This window comes from Hemibagrus wyckioides, linkage group LG27, assembly GCF_019097595.1.
Source record: "Hemibagrus wyckioides isolate EC202008001 linkage group LG27, SWU_Hwy_1.0, whole genome shotgun sequence".
Lineage (NCBI taxonomy): Eukaryota > Metazoa > Chordata > Actinopteri > Siluriformes > Bagridae > Hemibagrus > Hemibagrus wyckioides.
Window position 1 is genome coordinate 2890507 of NC_080736.1, and position 16994 is coordinate 2907500.

Below are 16994 nucleotides of genomic sequence, written 5' to 3' on the forward strand. Positions count from 1 at the left end.
CCGTAACATTCTGTAACAATCCGTAACAATCTGTAACATTCTGTAACAATCCGTAACATTCTGTAACAATCCGTAACAATCCGTAACATTCTGTAACAATCCGTAACAATCTGTAACATTCTGTAACAATCCGTAACATTCTGTAACAATCTGTAACAATCCGTAACATTCTGTAACAATCCGTAACATTCTGTAACAATCTGTAACATTCTGTAACAATCCGTAACATTCTGTAACATTCTGTAACAATCCGTAACATTCTGTAACAATCTGTAACATTCTGTAACAATCCGTAACATTCTGTAACAATCCATAACAATCCGTAACATTCTGTAACAATCCGTAACAATCCGTAACATTCTGTAACAATCCGTAACAATCTGTAACATTCTGTAACAATCCGTAACATTCTGTAACAATCTGTAACATTCTGTAACAATCCGTAACATTCTGTAACAATCTGTAACATTCTGTAACAATCCGTAACATTCTGTAACAATCCATAACATTCTGTAACAATCTGTAACATTCTGTAACAATCCGTAACATTCTGTAACAATCTGTAACATTCTGTAACAATCTGTAACATTCTGTAACAATCCGTAACATTCTGTAACAATCCATAACAATCCGTAACATTCTGTAACAATCCGTAACAATCTGTAACATTCTGTAACAATCCGTAACATTCTGTAACAATCCGTAACATTCTGTAACAATCCGTAACAATCCGTAACATTCTGTAACAATCCGTAACAATCCATAACAATCCGTAACATTCTGTAACAATCCGTAACATTCTGTAACAATCTGTAACAATCCGTAACATTCTGTAACAATCCGTAACATTCTGTAACATTCTGTAACAATCCGTAACATTCTGTAACAATCTGTAACATTCTGTAACAATCCGTAACATTCTGTAACAATCTGTAACATTCTGTAACAATCCGTAACATTCTGTAACAATCTGTAACATTCTGTAACAATCCGTAACATTCTGTAACATTCTGTAACAATCCGTAACAATCCATAACAATCCGTAACATTCTGTAACAATCCATAACAATCCGTAACATTCTGTAACAATCTGTAACAATCTGTAACATTCTGTAACAATCCGTAACATTCTGTAACAATCCGTAACAATCCGTAACAATCCGTAACATTCTGTAACAATCCGTAACATTCTGTAACAATCTGTAACATTCTGTAACAATCCGTAACATTCTGTAACAATCTGTAACATTCTGTAACAATCTGTAACATTCTGTAACATTCTGTAACAATCTGTAACAATCCGTAACAATCCGTAACATTCTGTAACAATCCGTAACAATCCGTAACATTATGTAACAATCCGTAACAATCTGTAACAATCCGTAACAATCCGTAACATTCTGTAACAATCCGTAACAACCTGTATTAATTCATAACAATCTGTAATAATCCGTAATAGTTTGTAACAATCCGTAACAATCCATAACATTCCAGAACTATTTGTAACATTAAATGTATTTGGCAGACGCCCTTATCCAGAGCGCCTTGTAATTGATCGTAACAATCCGTAACAGTCTAATAATTCGTAATAATCTGTAACAATCTGTAAAAATAGTTTGTAACATTCCGTAAAAATCCGCAACATTCTGTAACAATTTGTAACATTAAATGTATTTGGCAGATGTCCTTATCCTTGTCCTTATCCTTATCCTTATTTGTTAAAATGAAAAAATAAATAAAATGGCATGGAATCGTTGGCAAATTGTTGTGCTGTAAAAGGGTTTGTTGTGTTATTATTTAACTGTGAGACATTGATTATTTTTCTGTAACAGCATACCAGCACATCCCCAGGTGTTTTGTTCCTTCCAGGCGGTACACACCCACATGCGACAAACCGGCTGCAAGCCGAGCGACCTGTCAAATTCTAATGTGAACTCAGGGAGAACAAAAATCCAGACCTTTAACCCTTCATTTGCAGGATTGTGTTTGTAGATTAAGAGCGTTTTCCGAATGAATAAAAGCAGAGTGGAAAATTCTCCTGTCTCCTCTGTCACCTCTGTGTCCTTGCCGCTAATAAGAACAAACGAGTTTCCCCCACCTCACACACTCCTCCTGCACTGCGGTATCAACACATGGCTCGCTTTAAATTCACAGCTCCGGCTTTTGCGGGTCAGCGCCGTGCCGCTGAGCTCTTTGCTCTGATGTTGTGTTGTCCTGACTCAACCCCTGCTGGATGAATTCTCTACCACTGAACTAATAATTCATCCAGTCCATTTTCTCTCTCTCTCTCTCTCTCTCTCTCTCTCTCTCTCACACACACACACACACACACACAGATACTGCAGGCTCTCAAGCTGTGTGTTTCCCACAGACGGCAATCTGTCTGCTGGATTAATAGTCTATAATACGGTTTTGGAGTGGGGGAGTGAAAATGGAGGGTCTCTGGAGGCTAGTGGTGGATCAGCCAATGCCTTGTGCAACATGAGCTCTCTTCCACAGCAGCCATGATGCCATGCGGGAGAAGACAGGAGGAGGGAGATGATTATTGACAAGCAGAAGGGTCTGTTCGTGTCGCTAAAGCTCTGACGCACAACCGGCGCTGACCTACATTCAGATTTTCATGTTCTGGTCACCTTTTTCCACCTGGAGTTCGCCTCGTTCAGCTCCATGCCACCGGTGTACTGCAATCAGACACTCGAGACTGTAAACGTACGAAATACTTAAAACACGACGTAATATAAATTCGATCTGCTTCAAATACAGCTGTTGCTAGGCAACTGAGGAAGTGACAGACACCTAACATTATTAGCAAACGATTAAGGTCTAACAATTTAGCTAGCTAGCAAACAGCAATCTTTTAAATAAGCAAAGTAAATATCGAATGGCAAAGTGAAAATGGAATAAAATGGCCTGGAATGGCAACATTTACCTCAGTTGTGTGTGTGTATGTGTGTGTGTGTGTGAGACCCAGGATAAAGTGATAAAGATATAGATGAATCATCCATCAAGACTCTTGATATTAAGAAATTTAAACACAATCTCTCTCTCGCTGTCTCGTGTGTGTGTGTGTTTCATTTCTCTCTAGCAGGTTTGTAACACTTCCAAACGGCATCCTGCAGATTTTAGACGTCACGGCAAACGACGGAGGTCTGTACCGCTGTGTAGCATCTAACTCCGCTCACACGCTCTACAGCCAAGAGGCTTCACTCACCGTTACATCAGGTACACACACACACACACACACACACACACACACACACACACACATGTATACCTTCAGCTAGCACAAAGCCCCACTATTATCAAGCCCATCTCCTGTTTCGAGGCCCGTCATGCATAACAATCCTGTTTTCAAGAGGCTTCTTGTTAGCGTGACTCTAATAAGCTTCTCTCATCAAACCTGATCTGCTTTCAGAGGGAAAAGAATCTGAGCGGCGTAATCGCTGCTTTCAGACCACTCAGTGTGAGCGAGTGCATCTGTACATGTGCCCAATCGCGTCATCGGCCCTCTCATAGCGTTTCATTATATAAAGTATGAATATATGAAGACAGTAAGCGCGGCGCTCGGAGTCTGCTCCTGGAGTGTGTTTTATGTGAAGGTCTTCAATGCATTATTGATTGCAGTTTATGCTACAGTGCTGCATGTAACGCAGGGACGAATCACAGGTTTATTGTATGTTGATAATACGCCGTTGTTTCTATAGCGACAGGGAAGTCCATGACAGATGGTATATATACAGTATATATAATATAATATAATATAATATAATATAATATAATATAATATAATATAATATAATATAATATAATATAATATAATATAATATAATATATACAGTTGATATGGCGTCCTTTTCTGTAAGAAGACGTTTGCTTCATTTTTTTATGGAAGGAGTCACCAGTATAAGTCATACATATATACCTATCAGGCATAACATTATGACCACTGACGGTTGAAGTGAATAAGACTGATGAGCTCCTCATCATGGCACCTGTTAGTGGGTGGGATATATTAAGCAGCAAGTGAACATTTTGTCCTCAAAGTTGATGTGTTAGAAGCAGGAAAAATGGACAAGTGATGCACGTGGGGAGAGAAGGCTGGCCCGTGTGATCCGATCCAACAGACGAGCTACTGTGTGTATATATATATATATATATATATATATATATATATATATATATATATATATATATATATATATATATATATGAGGAGGAAAAAAGGGGAAATTGTGATGTGAGTTTTGCTATTTTTGAGTCTTTGTGGAATTAGAAAAGTAGACCAAGTGTGCCAGAGGGAGAGGGATAATGATGTGAAGGATGCTGTATTTATTACCTGGATCTCCTTGAGTCTAGTCGTCATTTTAGAGCAAGCTGAGATTTTTTAGTCTCATGCTCTTTTTCTGGTAGCTTTAAAGAAAATTGTTGTTTTTACGTTTCTTTGCTGTGTCGTAAATGGGGTTTGTGTGAATGCATGTGTGTGTGTGTGTGTGTGTATGTGTGTGTGAGAGAGAGAGAGAGAGAGAGAGAGAGAGATGCAGATTTGCTTTGAAAGAATGCATAGCTTTTGTCCATGACAAATAAATGTCAGAAAGTTTTTATATCTATGGCTGCATTATTCTAGTAGACCATTTATAAGAGACTGGACATTCCTCTGATGCTTCACAGCCCCTCTTACACTACTAATAAAATGGACACACATGGATCAAAAAAGTCTAAACAAGCATGTTTAAAATTAAATTAAATTAAATTAAATTAAATTAAATTAAATTAAATTAAATTAAATTAAATTAAATTAAATTAAATTGAAATGAAATGAAATGAAATGAAATAAATCTAAATTAAATAAAACAAATATAAAACTAAATAAAAAGATAAAATAAAATAAAAAAAAACAAAATTAAATGAAATAAAAAAAAGATAAATTAAGTAAAATAAAATAAGAAAAAATAAACTAAAATAAAATAAGATAAAACAAAACTAAACTAAACTAAAATAAAATAAAATAACAGGTTTTTGTTTTCAGGTCAGAACTTTTTTCCATCCTTGGTGTGTAATTACAGCGTATAGATATGAAGTAAAAAACAATCAGAAACATTTGGTTTTAATAGTTTTTAAATATTTTTTTTTATTTTTCCAATTTATATCGCATTAGCAAACCCCCAACCCTTACCCAAAAAATCCCTAGAGTAGTGCTCATGCTTTAAATTAATTCAGACAGGAATTATAGATATTAAGTGAAAAAAATACATAAAAATAAGGTACATAAATACATAAAAATAAATATATAAATAAACAACCAATTAAAAAGAGGGCATTATTTAAAGTGGTCAACAAATTCAATGAAATGGCTTAGAGAAGTGTTTCTTAATGAGTACCTAATCTTTTCACGTAGAGACAAGACATCATTTCTCTAATCCACTGGATATCTGTGGGTGAGAGGGGATCTTCACTTTAATAGGATGGCTCTACATACTAACAAAGAAGAGAAGGATTTTACACACTGATGCTGACCACCATGACTCCTCTGGAGCAATTCCGAATAATAACACAAGAAATTCTGTCTCTAATCTGTGCTAAAGAACCACAGAAAGTGTGTTTATACAATCAGAAATCACCTGGTTGCATAATTCTGCACACCCTTTTATAATTAGGGGTGTGGCTATGTTTGGAATGAGCCAATCACGTTCAGTCTCATGTTATCGTAAGTCATTATCATGTAGCTGTACTCAGTAATTAACCCTAAAGATCAGCTCTTCATGTAAGATCTTGTTGGTTTCATCCGAACATTAGTTCCAGAAAGAGCTTTCAGAGCGGCAGATATGGATCAGGAGAAGAGTTTAAAAGAATTTCTGGAACATTAGATGGACCACAGAAGAGCGTAAAGGCCATCAGTGGCCAATAGAGAAGGAAAATATTGGCATGTTAAGACAAGGCTTGTTGATAGAGTCTTCCAGAAAAACACTAATATAATCATCAACATGTCACTAACTGTACAGACTGCACATGCAAATATAGGCTGTATATTTTGGGGCTGTGTCTGTGTGTGTGTGTGTGTGTGTGTGTGTGTGTGTTGCAATAAAATCACAGCTTGATGTGTGTGGTGATAAAATGGCTCTGGCTGTGTAGCGCTGTTTCAATAAAAATTATCACGTTTCTCTCACACACACACACACACACGTGTACCCCAGCGCTGTTGGATTCTGTAACCTGATTGGTCAGAAGGTGTTGAGTTACAGCAGCTCTGACAGCAGTGCAGCTGCAAATCACAGGTTTACATTAATATTAATGCGCTCGTTATGACACATTAGCGTTGCTATGGTAACCGCTTATTGCTATAGATGGCTGGTGTCCCTGCGGAACAGACTGTAACGCGGGTTTAATCGCTGATACGCTGAAGAGTTTTATAAGGAGATGTTTGTTTATTTATTTATTTGTTTGTAGAAGGCCATAAAGATTGCAACATCTTCAAGGACAGCAGAGTTTAAAGAGAATATCTATCTATCTATCTATCTATCTATCTATCTATCTATCTATAGGTGCATTTACATGGACACTAATCAGATCAGACTGAATTCAATCAGACTGACGAATCCGATCACAGCGTTTACATGAACACGGTATAAAGTAATCAGATTGTTTTGCATGTTCACATGACACATGATTAGAATCGGATTACATCTTTTGACATGCGCACAGTCCACGAAAACATCTGTACGTCATTCGTATCAACATCTGTACGTCATTCGTATCAGCATCCGTACGTCATTCGCATCAACATCTGTACGTCATTCGTATCAACATCCGTACGTCATTCGTATCAACATCCGTACGTCATTCGTATCAACATCCGTACGTCATTCGTATCAACATCCGTACGTCATTCGTATCAACATCCGTACGTCATACGTATCAACATCCGTACGTCATTCGTATCAACATCCGTACGTCATACGTATCAACATCCGTACGTCATTCGTATGAACATCCGTACGTCATACGCATCAACATCCGTACGTCATTCGTATCAACATCCGTACGTCATTCGTATCAACATCCGTACGTCATTCGTATCAACATCCGTACGTCATACGTATCAACATCCGTACGTCATTCGTATCAACATCCGTACGTCATACGTATCAACATCCGTACGTCATTCGTATCAACATCCGTACGTCATACGTATCAACATCCGTACGTCATACGCATCAACATCCGTACGTCATACGTATCAACATCCGTACGTCATACGCATCAACATCCGTACGTCATTCGCATCAACATCCGTACGTCATTCGCATCAACATCCGTACGTCATACGTATCAACATCCGTACGTCATTCGCATCAACATCCGTACGTCATTCGCATCAACATCCGTACGTCATTCGTATCAACATCCGTACGTCATTCGTATCAACATCCGTACGTCATACGTATCAACATCCGTACGTCATTCGTATCAACATCCGTACGTCATTCGTATCAACATCCGTACGTCATACGTATCAACATCCGTACGTCATTCATATCAACATACGTACGTCATTCGTATCAACATCCGTACGTCATTCGTATCAACATACGTACGTCATTCGTATCAACATCCGTACGTCATTCGTATCAACATACGTACGTCATTCGTATCAACATCCGTACGTCATTCGTATCAACATACGTACGTCATTCGTATGAACATACGTACGTCATACGTATCAACATACGTACGTCATTCGTATCAACATACGTACGTCATTCGTATCAACATCCGTACGTCATACGTATCAACATCCGTACGTCATACGTATCAACAACCGTACGTCATTCGTATCAACATCCGTACGTCATTCGTATCAACATCCGTACGTCATTCGTATCAACATCCGTACGTCATTCGTATCAACATCCGTACGTCATTCGTATCAACATACGTACGTCATTCGTATCAACATCCGTACGTCATTCGTATCAACATCCGTACGTCATTCGTATCAACATCCGTACGTCATACGTATCAACATCCGTACGTCATTCGTATCAACATACGTACGTCATTCGTATCAACATACGTACGTCATTCGTATCAACATCCGTACGTCATTCGTATCAACATACGTACGTCATTCGTATCAACATCCGTACGTCATTCGTATCAACATACGTACGTCATCCGTATCAACATCCGTACGTCATTCGTATCAACATACGTACGTCATTCGTATGAACATACGTACGTCATACGTATCAACATCCGTACGTCATTCGTATCAACATACGTACGTCATTCGTATCAACATCCGTACGTCATACGTATCAACATCCGTACGTCATACGTATCAACAACCGTACGTCATACGTATCAACATCCGTACGTCATACGTATCAACATCCGTACGTCATTCGTATCAACATCCGTACGTCATTCGTATCAACATCCGTACGTCATTCGTATCAACATATGTACGTCATTCGTATCAACATCCGTATGTCATTCGTATCAACATCAGTACGTCATTCGTATCAACATCAGTACGTCATTCGTATCAACATCAGTACGTCATTCGTATCAACATCCGTACGTCATTCGTATCAACATCTGTATGTCATTCGTATCAACATCAGTACGTCATTCGTATCAACATCCGTACGTCATTCGTATCAACATCCGTACGTCATTCGTATCAACATACGTACGTCATTCGTATCAACATACGTACGTCATTCGTATCAACATCCGTACGTCATTCGTATCAACATACGTACGTCATTCGTATCAACATCCGTATGTCATTCGTATCAACATCCGTACGTCATTCGTATCAACATACGTACGTCATTCGTATCAACATCCGTATGTCATTCGTATCAACATCAGTACGTCATTCGTATCAACATCCGTATGTCATTCGTATCAACATACGTACGTCATTCGTATCAACATCCGTACGTCATACGTATCAACATACGTACGTCATTCGTATCAACATCCGTACGTCATTCGTATCAACATACGTACGTCATTCGTATCAACATACGTACGTCATTCGTATCAACATACGTACGTCATTCATATCAACATCCGTACGTCATTCGTCATTGCACATGCGCAGAACTTTCCAGGAACACATTCCATCCAATTAAATGTTTCCATGTCCTCTCGATCGGACTAAAAATGGTTTAAACCACCCTTTACCATCCGACTGAAATTTTAATCTTCATCATCATCAGTGTGTTTCTTCTTCATCAGTGTGTATCTTCATCATCAGTGTGTATCTTCATCATCAGTGTGTTTCTTCTTCATCAGTGTGTTTCTTCTTCATCAGTGTGTATCTTCTTCATCATCAGTGTGTATCTTCATCATCAGTGTGTTTCTTCTTCATCAGTGTGTATCTTCTTCATCATCAGTGTGTATCTTCTTCATCATCAGTGTGTATCTTCATCATCAGTGTGTATCTTCATCATCATCAGTGTGTATCTTCATCATCAGTGTGTATCTTCATCATCAGTGTGTTTCTTCATCATCAGTGTGTTTCTTCTTCATCAGTGTGTATCTTCATCATCAGTGTGTTTCTTCATCATCAGTGTGTATCTTCATCATCAGTGTGTTTCTTCATCATCAGTGTGTATCTTCATCATCATCAGTGTGTATCTTCATCATCATCAGTGTGTATCTTCTTCATCATCAGTGTGTATCTTCATCATCAGTGTGTATCTTCATCATCATCAGTGTGTATCTTCATCATCAGTGTGTATCTTCATCATCAGTGTGTTTCTTCATCATCAGTGTGTATCTTCATCATCAGTGTGTTTCTTCATCATCAGTGTGTATCTTCTTCATCATCAGTGTGTTTCTTCATCATCAGTGTGTATCTTCATCATCAGTGTGTTTCTTCATCATCAGTGTGTATCTTCATCATCAGTGTGTATCTTCTTCATCATCAGTGTGTTTCTTCATCATCAGTGTGTATCTTCTTCATCATCAGTGTGTTTCTTCATCATCAGTGTGTATCTTCATCATCATCAGTGTGTATCTTCATCATCAGTGTGTATCTTCATCATCAGTGTGTTTCTTCATCATCAGTGTGTATCTTCATCATCAGTGTGTTTCTTCATCATCAGTGTGTATCTTCTTCATCATCAGTGTGTTTCTTCATCATCAGTGTGTATCTTCTTCATCATCAGTGTGTTTCTTCATCATCATCAGTGTGTATCTTCATCATCATCAGTGTGTATCTTCTTCATCATCAGTGTGTATCTTCATCATCAGTGTGTATCTTCATCATCATCAGTGTGTATCTTCATCATCAGTGTGTATCTTCATCATCATCAGTGTGTTTCTTCATCATCAGTGTGTATCTTCATCATCATCAGTGTGTTTCTTCATCATCAGTGTGTTTCTTCATCATCAGTGTGTATCTTCATCATCAGTGTGTTTCTTCATCATCAGTGTGTATCTTCTTCATCATCAGTGTGTATCTTCATCATCAGTGTGTATCTTCATCATCATCAGTGTGTTTCTTCATCATCAGTGTGTATCTTCTTCATCATCAGTGTGTTTCTTCATCATCAGTGTGTATCTTCTTCATCATCAGTGTGTATCTTCTTCATCAGTGTGTATCTTCATCATCATCAGTGTGTATCTTCATCATCATCAGTGTGTATCTTCATCATCAGTGTGTATCTTCATCATCAGTGTGTATCTTCTTCATCAGTGTGTTTCTTCATCATCATCAGTGTGTATCTTCATCATCATCAGTGTGTATCTTCATCATCAGTGTGTATCTTCATCATCATCAGTGTGTATCTTCATCATCATCAGTGTGTATCTTCATCATCAGTGTGTATCTTCATCATCATCAGTGTGTTTCTTCATCATCAGTGTGTATCTTCATCATCATCAGTGTGTTTCTTCATCATCAGTGTGTATCTTCTTCATCATCAGTGTGTATCTTCATCATCAGTGTGTATCTTCATCATCATCAGTGTGTTTCTTCATCATCAGTGTGTATCTTCATCATCATCAGTGTGTTTCTTCATCATCAGTGTGTATCTTCTTCATCATCAGTGTGTATCTTCATCATCAGTGTGTATCTTCATCATCATCAGTGTGTTTCTTCATCATCAGTGTGTATCTTCTTCATCATCAGTGTGTTTCTTCATCATCAGTGTGTATCTTCATCATCAGTGTGTTTCTTCATCATCATCAGTGTGTATCTTCATCATCATCAGTGTGTATCTTCTTCATCATCAGTGTGTATCTTCATCATCAGTGTGTATCTTCTTCATCATCAGTGTGTATCTTCATCATCAGTGTGTATCTTCATCATCATCAGTGTGTATCTTCATCATCAGTGTGTATCTTCATCATCAGTGTGTATCTTCATCATCAGTGTGTATCTTCTTCATCATTGTGTTTCTTCATCATCAGTGTGTATCTTCATCATCAGTGTGTATCTTCATCATCAGTGTGTATCTTCATCATCATCAGTGTGTTTCTTCTTCATCATCAGTGTGTATCTTCTTCATCATCAGTGTGTATCTTCATCATCATCAGTGTGTATCTTCATCATCAGTGTGTATCTTCTTCATCATCAGTGTGTTTCTTCATCATCAGTGTGTATCTTCTTCATCATCAGTGTGTTTCTTCATCATCAGTGTGTATCTTCATCATCAGTGTGTATCTTCATCATCAGTGTGTATCTTCATCATCAGTGTGTATCTTTATCATCAGTGTGTATCTTCATCATCAGTGTGTTTCTTCTTCTTCATCAGTGTGTATCTTTATCATCAGTGTGTATCTTCTTCATCATTGTGTTTCTTCATCATCATCAGTGTGTATCTTCATCATCAGTGTGTATCTTCATCATCAGTGTGTATCTTCATCATCAGTGTGTTTCTTCATCATCAGTGTGTATCTTCTTCATCATCAGTGTGTTTCTTCATCATCAGTGTGTTTCTTCATCATCAGTGTGTATCTTCATCATCATCATTGTGTTTCTTCATCATCAGTGTTTATCTTCTTCATCATCAGTGTGTTTCTTCATCATCAGTGTGTATCTTCTTCATCATCATTGTGTTTCTTCATCATCAGTGTTTATCTTCATCATCATCAGTGTGTATCTTCATCATCATCAGTGTGTATCTTCATCAGTGTGTTTCTTCTTCATCAGTGTGTATCTTCTTCATCAGTGTGTTTCTTCATCATCAGTGTGTATCTTCTTCATCATCATTGTGTTTCTTCATCATCAGTGTTTATCTTCTTCATCATCATTGTGTTTCTTCATCATCAGTGTGTATCTTCATCATCATCAGTGTGTATCTTCATCATCATCAGTGTGTATCTTCATCAGTGTGTTTCTTCTTCATCAGTGTGTATCTTCTTCATCAGTGTGTATCTTCATCATCATCAGTGTGTATCTTCATCATCATCAGTGTGTATCTTCATCAGTGTGTATCTTCATCATCAGTGTGTTTCTTCATCATCAGTGTGTATCTTCATCATCAGTGTGTTTCTTCATCATCAGTGTGTATCTTCATCATCAGTGTTTATCTTCATCATCAGTGTCTATCCTCTTCATCAATGTGTATCTTCATCATCAGTGTCTATCCTCTTCATCAATGTGTATCCTCTTCTTCATCAGTGTATCTTCTTCATCATCAGTGTGTATCTTCATCATCAGTGTGCATCTTCATCATCATCAGTGTGTATCTTCATCATCATCAGTGTGTTTCTTCATCATCAGTGTGTATCTTCTTCATCATCAGTGTGTTTCTTCATCATCAGTGTGTATCTTCATCATCATCAGTGTGTATCTTCATCATCAGTGTGTATCTTCATCATCATCAGTGTGTATCTTCATCATCAGTGTGTTTCTTCATCATCAGTGTGTATCTTCATCATCATCAGTGTGTATCTTCATCATCAGTGTGTATCTTCATCATCAGTGTGTATCTTCATCATCAGTGTTTATCTTCATCATCAGTGTCTATCCTCTTCATCAGTGTGTATCTTCATCATCAGTGTCTATCCTCTTCATCAATGTGTATCTTCATCATCAGTGTCTATCCTCTTCATCAATGTGTATCCTCTTCTTCATCAGTGTGTATCTTCTTCATCATCAGTGTGTATCTTCATCATCAGTGTGCATCTTCATCATCATCAGTGTGTATCTTCATCATCATCAGTGTGTTTCTTCATCATCAGTGTGTATCTTCTTCATCATCAGTGTGTTTCTTCATCATCAGTGTGTATCTTCATCATCATCAGTGTGTATCTTCATCATCAGTGTGTATCTTCATCATCATCAGTGTGTTTCTTCATCATCAGTGTGTATCTTCTTCATCATCAGTGTGTTTCTTCATCATCAGTGTGTTTCTTCATCATCAGTGTGTATCTTCTTCATCATCAGTGTGTTTCTTCATCATCAGTGTGTTTCTTCATCATCAGTGTGTTTCTTCATCATCAGTGTGTATCTTTATCATCATCAGTGTGTATCTTTATCATCATCAGTGTGTTTCTTCATCATCAGTGTGTATCTTCTTCATCATCAGTGTGTTTCTTCATCATCAGTGTGTTTCTTCATCATCAGTGTGTATCTTCTTCATCATCAGTGTGTTTCTTCATCATCAGTGTGTTTCTTCATCATCAGTGTGTTTCTTCATCATCAGTGTGTATCTTCATCATCATCAGTGTGTATCTTTATCATCATCAGTGTGTTTCTTCATCATCAGTGTGTTTCTTCATCATCAGTGTGTATCTTCTTCATCATCAGTGTGTTTCTTCATCATCAGTGTTTATCTTCTTCATCATCATTTTGTTTCTTCATCATCAGTGTGTATCTTCATCATCATCAGTGTGTATCTTTTTCATCAGTGTGTTTCTTCATCATCAGTGTGTATCTTCATCATCAGTGTGTATCTTCATCATCATCAGTGTGTTTCTTCATCATCAGTGTGTATCTTCATCATCAGTGTGTTTCTTCATCATCAGTGTGTATCTTCATCATCAGTGTGTTTCTTCATCATCAGTGTGTATCTTCATCATCAGTGTTTATCTTCATCATCAGTGTCTATCCTCTTCATCAGTGTGTATCTTCATCATCAGTGTCTATCCTCTTCATCAATGTGTATCTTCATCATCAGTGTCTATCCTCTTCATCAGTGTGTATCTTCATCATCAGTGTCTATCCTCTTCATCAGTGTGTATCTTCATCATCAGTGTCTATCCTCTTCATCAATGTGTATCCTCTTCATCATCATTGTCTATCCTCTTCATCAATGTGTATCTTCATCATCAGTGTCTATCCTCTTCATCAGTGTGTATCTTCATCATCAGTGTCTATCCTCTTCATCAGTGTGTATCTTCATCATCAGTGTCTATCCTCTTCATCAGTGTGTATCTTCATCATCAGTGTCTATCCTCTTCATCAATGTGTATCCTCTTCATCATCATTGTCTATCCTCTTCATCAATGTGTATCCTCTTCATCATCAGTGTCTATCCTCTTCATCATCAATGTGTATCCTCTTCATCATCAGTGTGTATCTTTCTCCCTCTTGGTCTCAGGTTTGAATTGAACTGCTATGTGTTTGTCTCTGACTCTGAGATCTGTGTGTAATGCATTTGAAGATCCTTTACAGTAATGGAGGCAGTTCATTTCAGGAGTGCTTTTATTCATTACTGTGTCTCTGAATCTCTCTGAATCATCACACTGTCTTCAGAGAGTCTGGAATTCAGAGATAAAGGATTTTTTCCTCATAGAAAATTCAGCTAGACTCCAGACTCAAAGCAAGCAGACTGACCCACTTACACACTTGTTTTTTTTCTCTTTCTCAGACTCTCTTCCCCCTCCCTCTCCCTCCCTCTTGCTCTCTCTCTCTCTCTCTCTCTCCCTCCCTCTTGCTCTCTCTCTCTTTCTCTGACTTTCTCTCGAGCTTCTTTGGAGTGTTTCAGACAGCTGTGTGTTGACAGGATGCCTGTTTGACCCTGAGTCACTTTCCCTTTGGCTGAATGCTTTGTCTGGCACACACTACTGCCCTCTTGTGGACTTGTGTATACACACACACACACACACACACACACACACACACACACACACACATACACACACACACACACACCTGTAGAAAGAGAAAGCTAACCCATGCCATGTGTGTGTGTGTTGTCAGGTCCCTCGGAGGACAGTGAGGTGATGATTGTTGCTCCTCCACGAGACTTGACGGTGGTTTTGGGACGGCCTGCGGTGCTGGAGTGTATGGCTCATGGACAACCAAAACCTTTCGTGTCCTGGAGTAGACAAGGTAAGACACCTCCACCCCCCCACCCCAAACACACACACACACACACAGTCTGACCACGCACTGGTTTGTTACATAGCAAGACTCCACCCATCACACTGTTCATCTGTCATTTGTTTTGCAAATAAATTCAGGCCTTTATTTCCTCAGAAATCAGGGTCCAGAAAGAGAAAATTTGCTGTGTCAAGCAAAAAATGTGACCCAGTAACTGCATACAACGTTTATTGCCATGAAAAGCCATAAATATATACATATATATATGTATATATATATATATATATATAGAGAGAGAGAGAGAGAGAGAGAGCAAAATACCTTAAGCTCGGTTCACACTGTCTCTTGTGGGTGTGTAGCAACTGCTTTGGTTGTTGTTTTTGTGGGGCGTGGCCTATCTAGCTTTTTTGTTCCGATCATAAACAGTAGTAGCTCTATTTTATCCTAAATGGTTTAAAAAAAAAAACTAATTCACTCATGTTACATGCTTAACCGTGTGCTAGTTTTATCTGGGAAAGATTAGCAAAACATGGTAACTGTTCTGTTTACGTTTACTAAACAGAAGCACTATCAGATGCTGCTACTCACTCTGAGCTTTATTTTAATTCCTAATGCTTCTATACGCATTGAACGAGAGGTTAGATATGAAGGGATAAGATGTAAAAGATCACTTTTATAAACTTTTATAATTTATAATCATAGCTTCGTCATGCTATAGGATTAGTCTGAGGAATTGTTTTGCAAGAAATTGGCCTGCAAAGTATTTTCGGCATATGAATGAACCGAACCGAACGCCAGCTAAGTCGTGTGTTTACGTCCGGGAGATGTTCAGAACTTGTTAGCGTCAGTGGAAAGGCAACGAAGCGAGTTTACGAATTTGAAAGCTGTTTGGAAAGAGTCGACCCTCGATACCAACGTCTCCTTCAGCATGCGTTCAAAAGCTAGGTGATTTTTGGGTGTTTTTCTGTGGACAGATTGGTGGTGTGGGCGGTCTGTTCTATTTTTAGCCCAAGCTTAGTGGCACGACTTCCTGTGAGGACCCTTGACGTGGAATGCTTGGCTTGGGTCAGTTCTTTGTAAGCAGCCGTACAGTTTACATACGCTTCATATTGGGACTTCATATTATTCCATACTGGAACGGATTATCTGCATTTACATTATTTCTTATGGGAAAAATTTGTTTCAATATAAATCTTCACCTTAAGAACTCGCCTTCAGAGACAATTAAAACTCCTATGCCGAGGTTCTAGGGTAGTGCTATTTTACTTTATTTTATCTGTCGTATTTCGGTGCATCCACCTGCTACGTCCAAGTTTAACTCCTGAAGCTCTTGAGGCATGTTTTTAGACTCTGAAGAACGATGCGCCTCTATCTGCTCAGGAAGCTGCACAAGTCATACGGTAAAGAGAGTTTCCACAAAGCACTCTTGTTTCAGCTAAACGCTTGACAATCTAGCGGACTTCCAGACGTCTGGCCATTGTTCTCCGAGATCCGCAATCAGATTCTTCTCCTCCGTCTCATCACATCTCCTGTACCGCTGACATTTGCATGATAAATGCTGTGCAGCTGAAGGCGTTCTGGCAAACACCACAGTGTCTAGTCTTTTTTCTTTTTTTTTATGCTGTTTTCTTTGTCTGCTGAAAAACATGGCAGATGCTGCTGGTCAGTTCGTCCCTATAGAATTAATTACAGCAGCACCATG

The 16994-nt window shown here is 38.3% G+C and overlaps 1 protein-coding gene across 6 annotated transcripts in view; it reads left to right on the forward strand.

Annotated features, from left to right (window-relative positions):
• igdcc4 (immunoglobulin superfamily, DCC subclass, member 4) overlaps positions 1–16994 on the forward strand; it is a 61265-nt gene that overhangs the window by 20272 nt on the left and 23999 nt on the right. For 4 of the 6 annotated variants that reach the window (XR_009203768.1, XM_058381490.1, XM_058381493.1 and 1 more), the window contains exons 4-5: positions 3086–3222; positions 15170–15301. Coding sequence is in view for 5 of the 6 variants with exons in the window: in XM_058381490.1 (XP_058237473.1) it covers positions 3086–3222; positions 15170–15301 (269 nt within the window). In the remaining variant the exon portion in view is untranslated. The remainder of the gene's footprint in view (positions 1–3085; positions 3223–15169; positions 15302–16994) is intronic. The other 2 variants (XM_058381491.1, XM_058381494.1) reach the window with 1 other exon arrangement.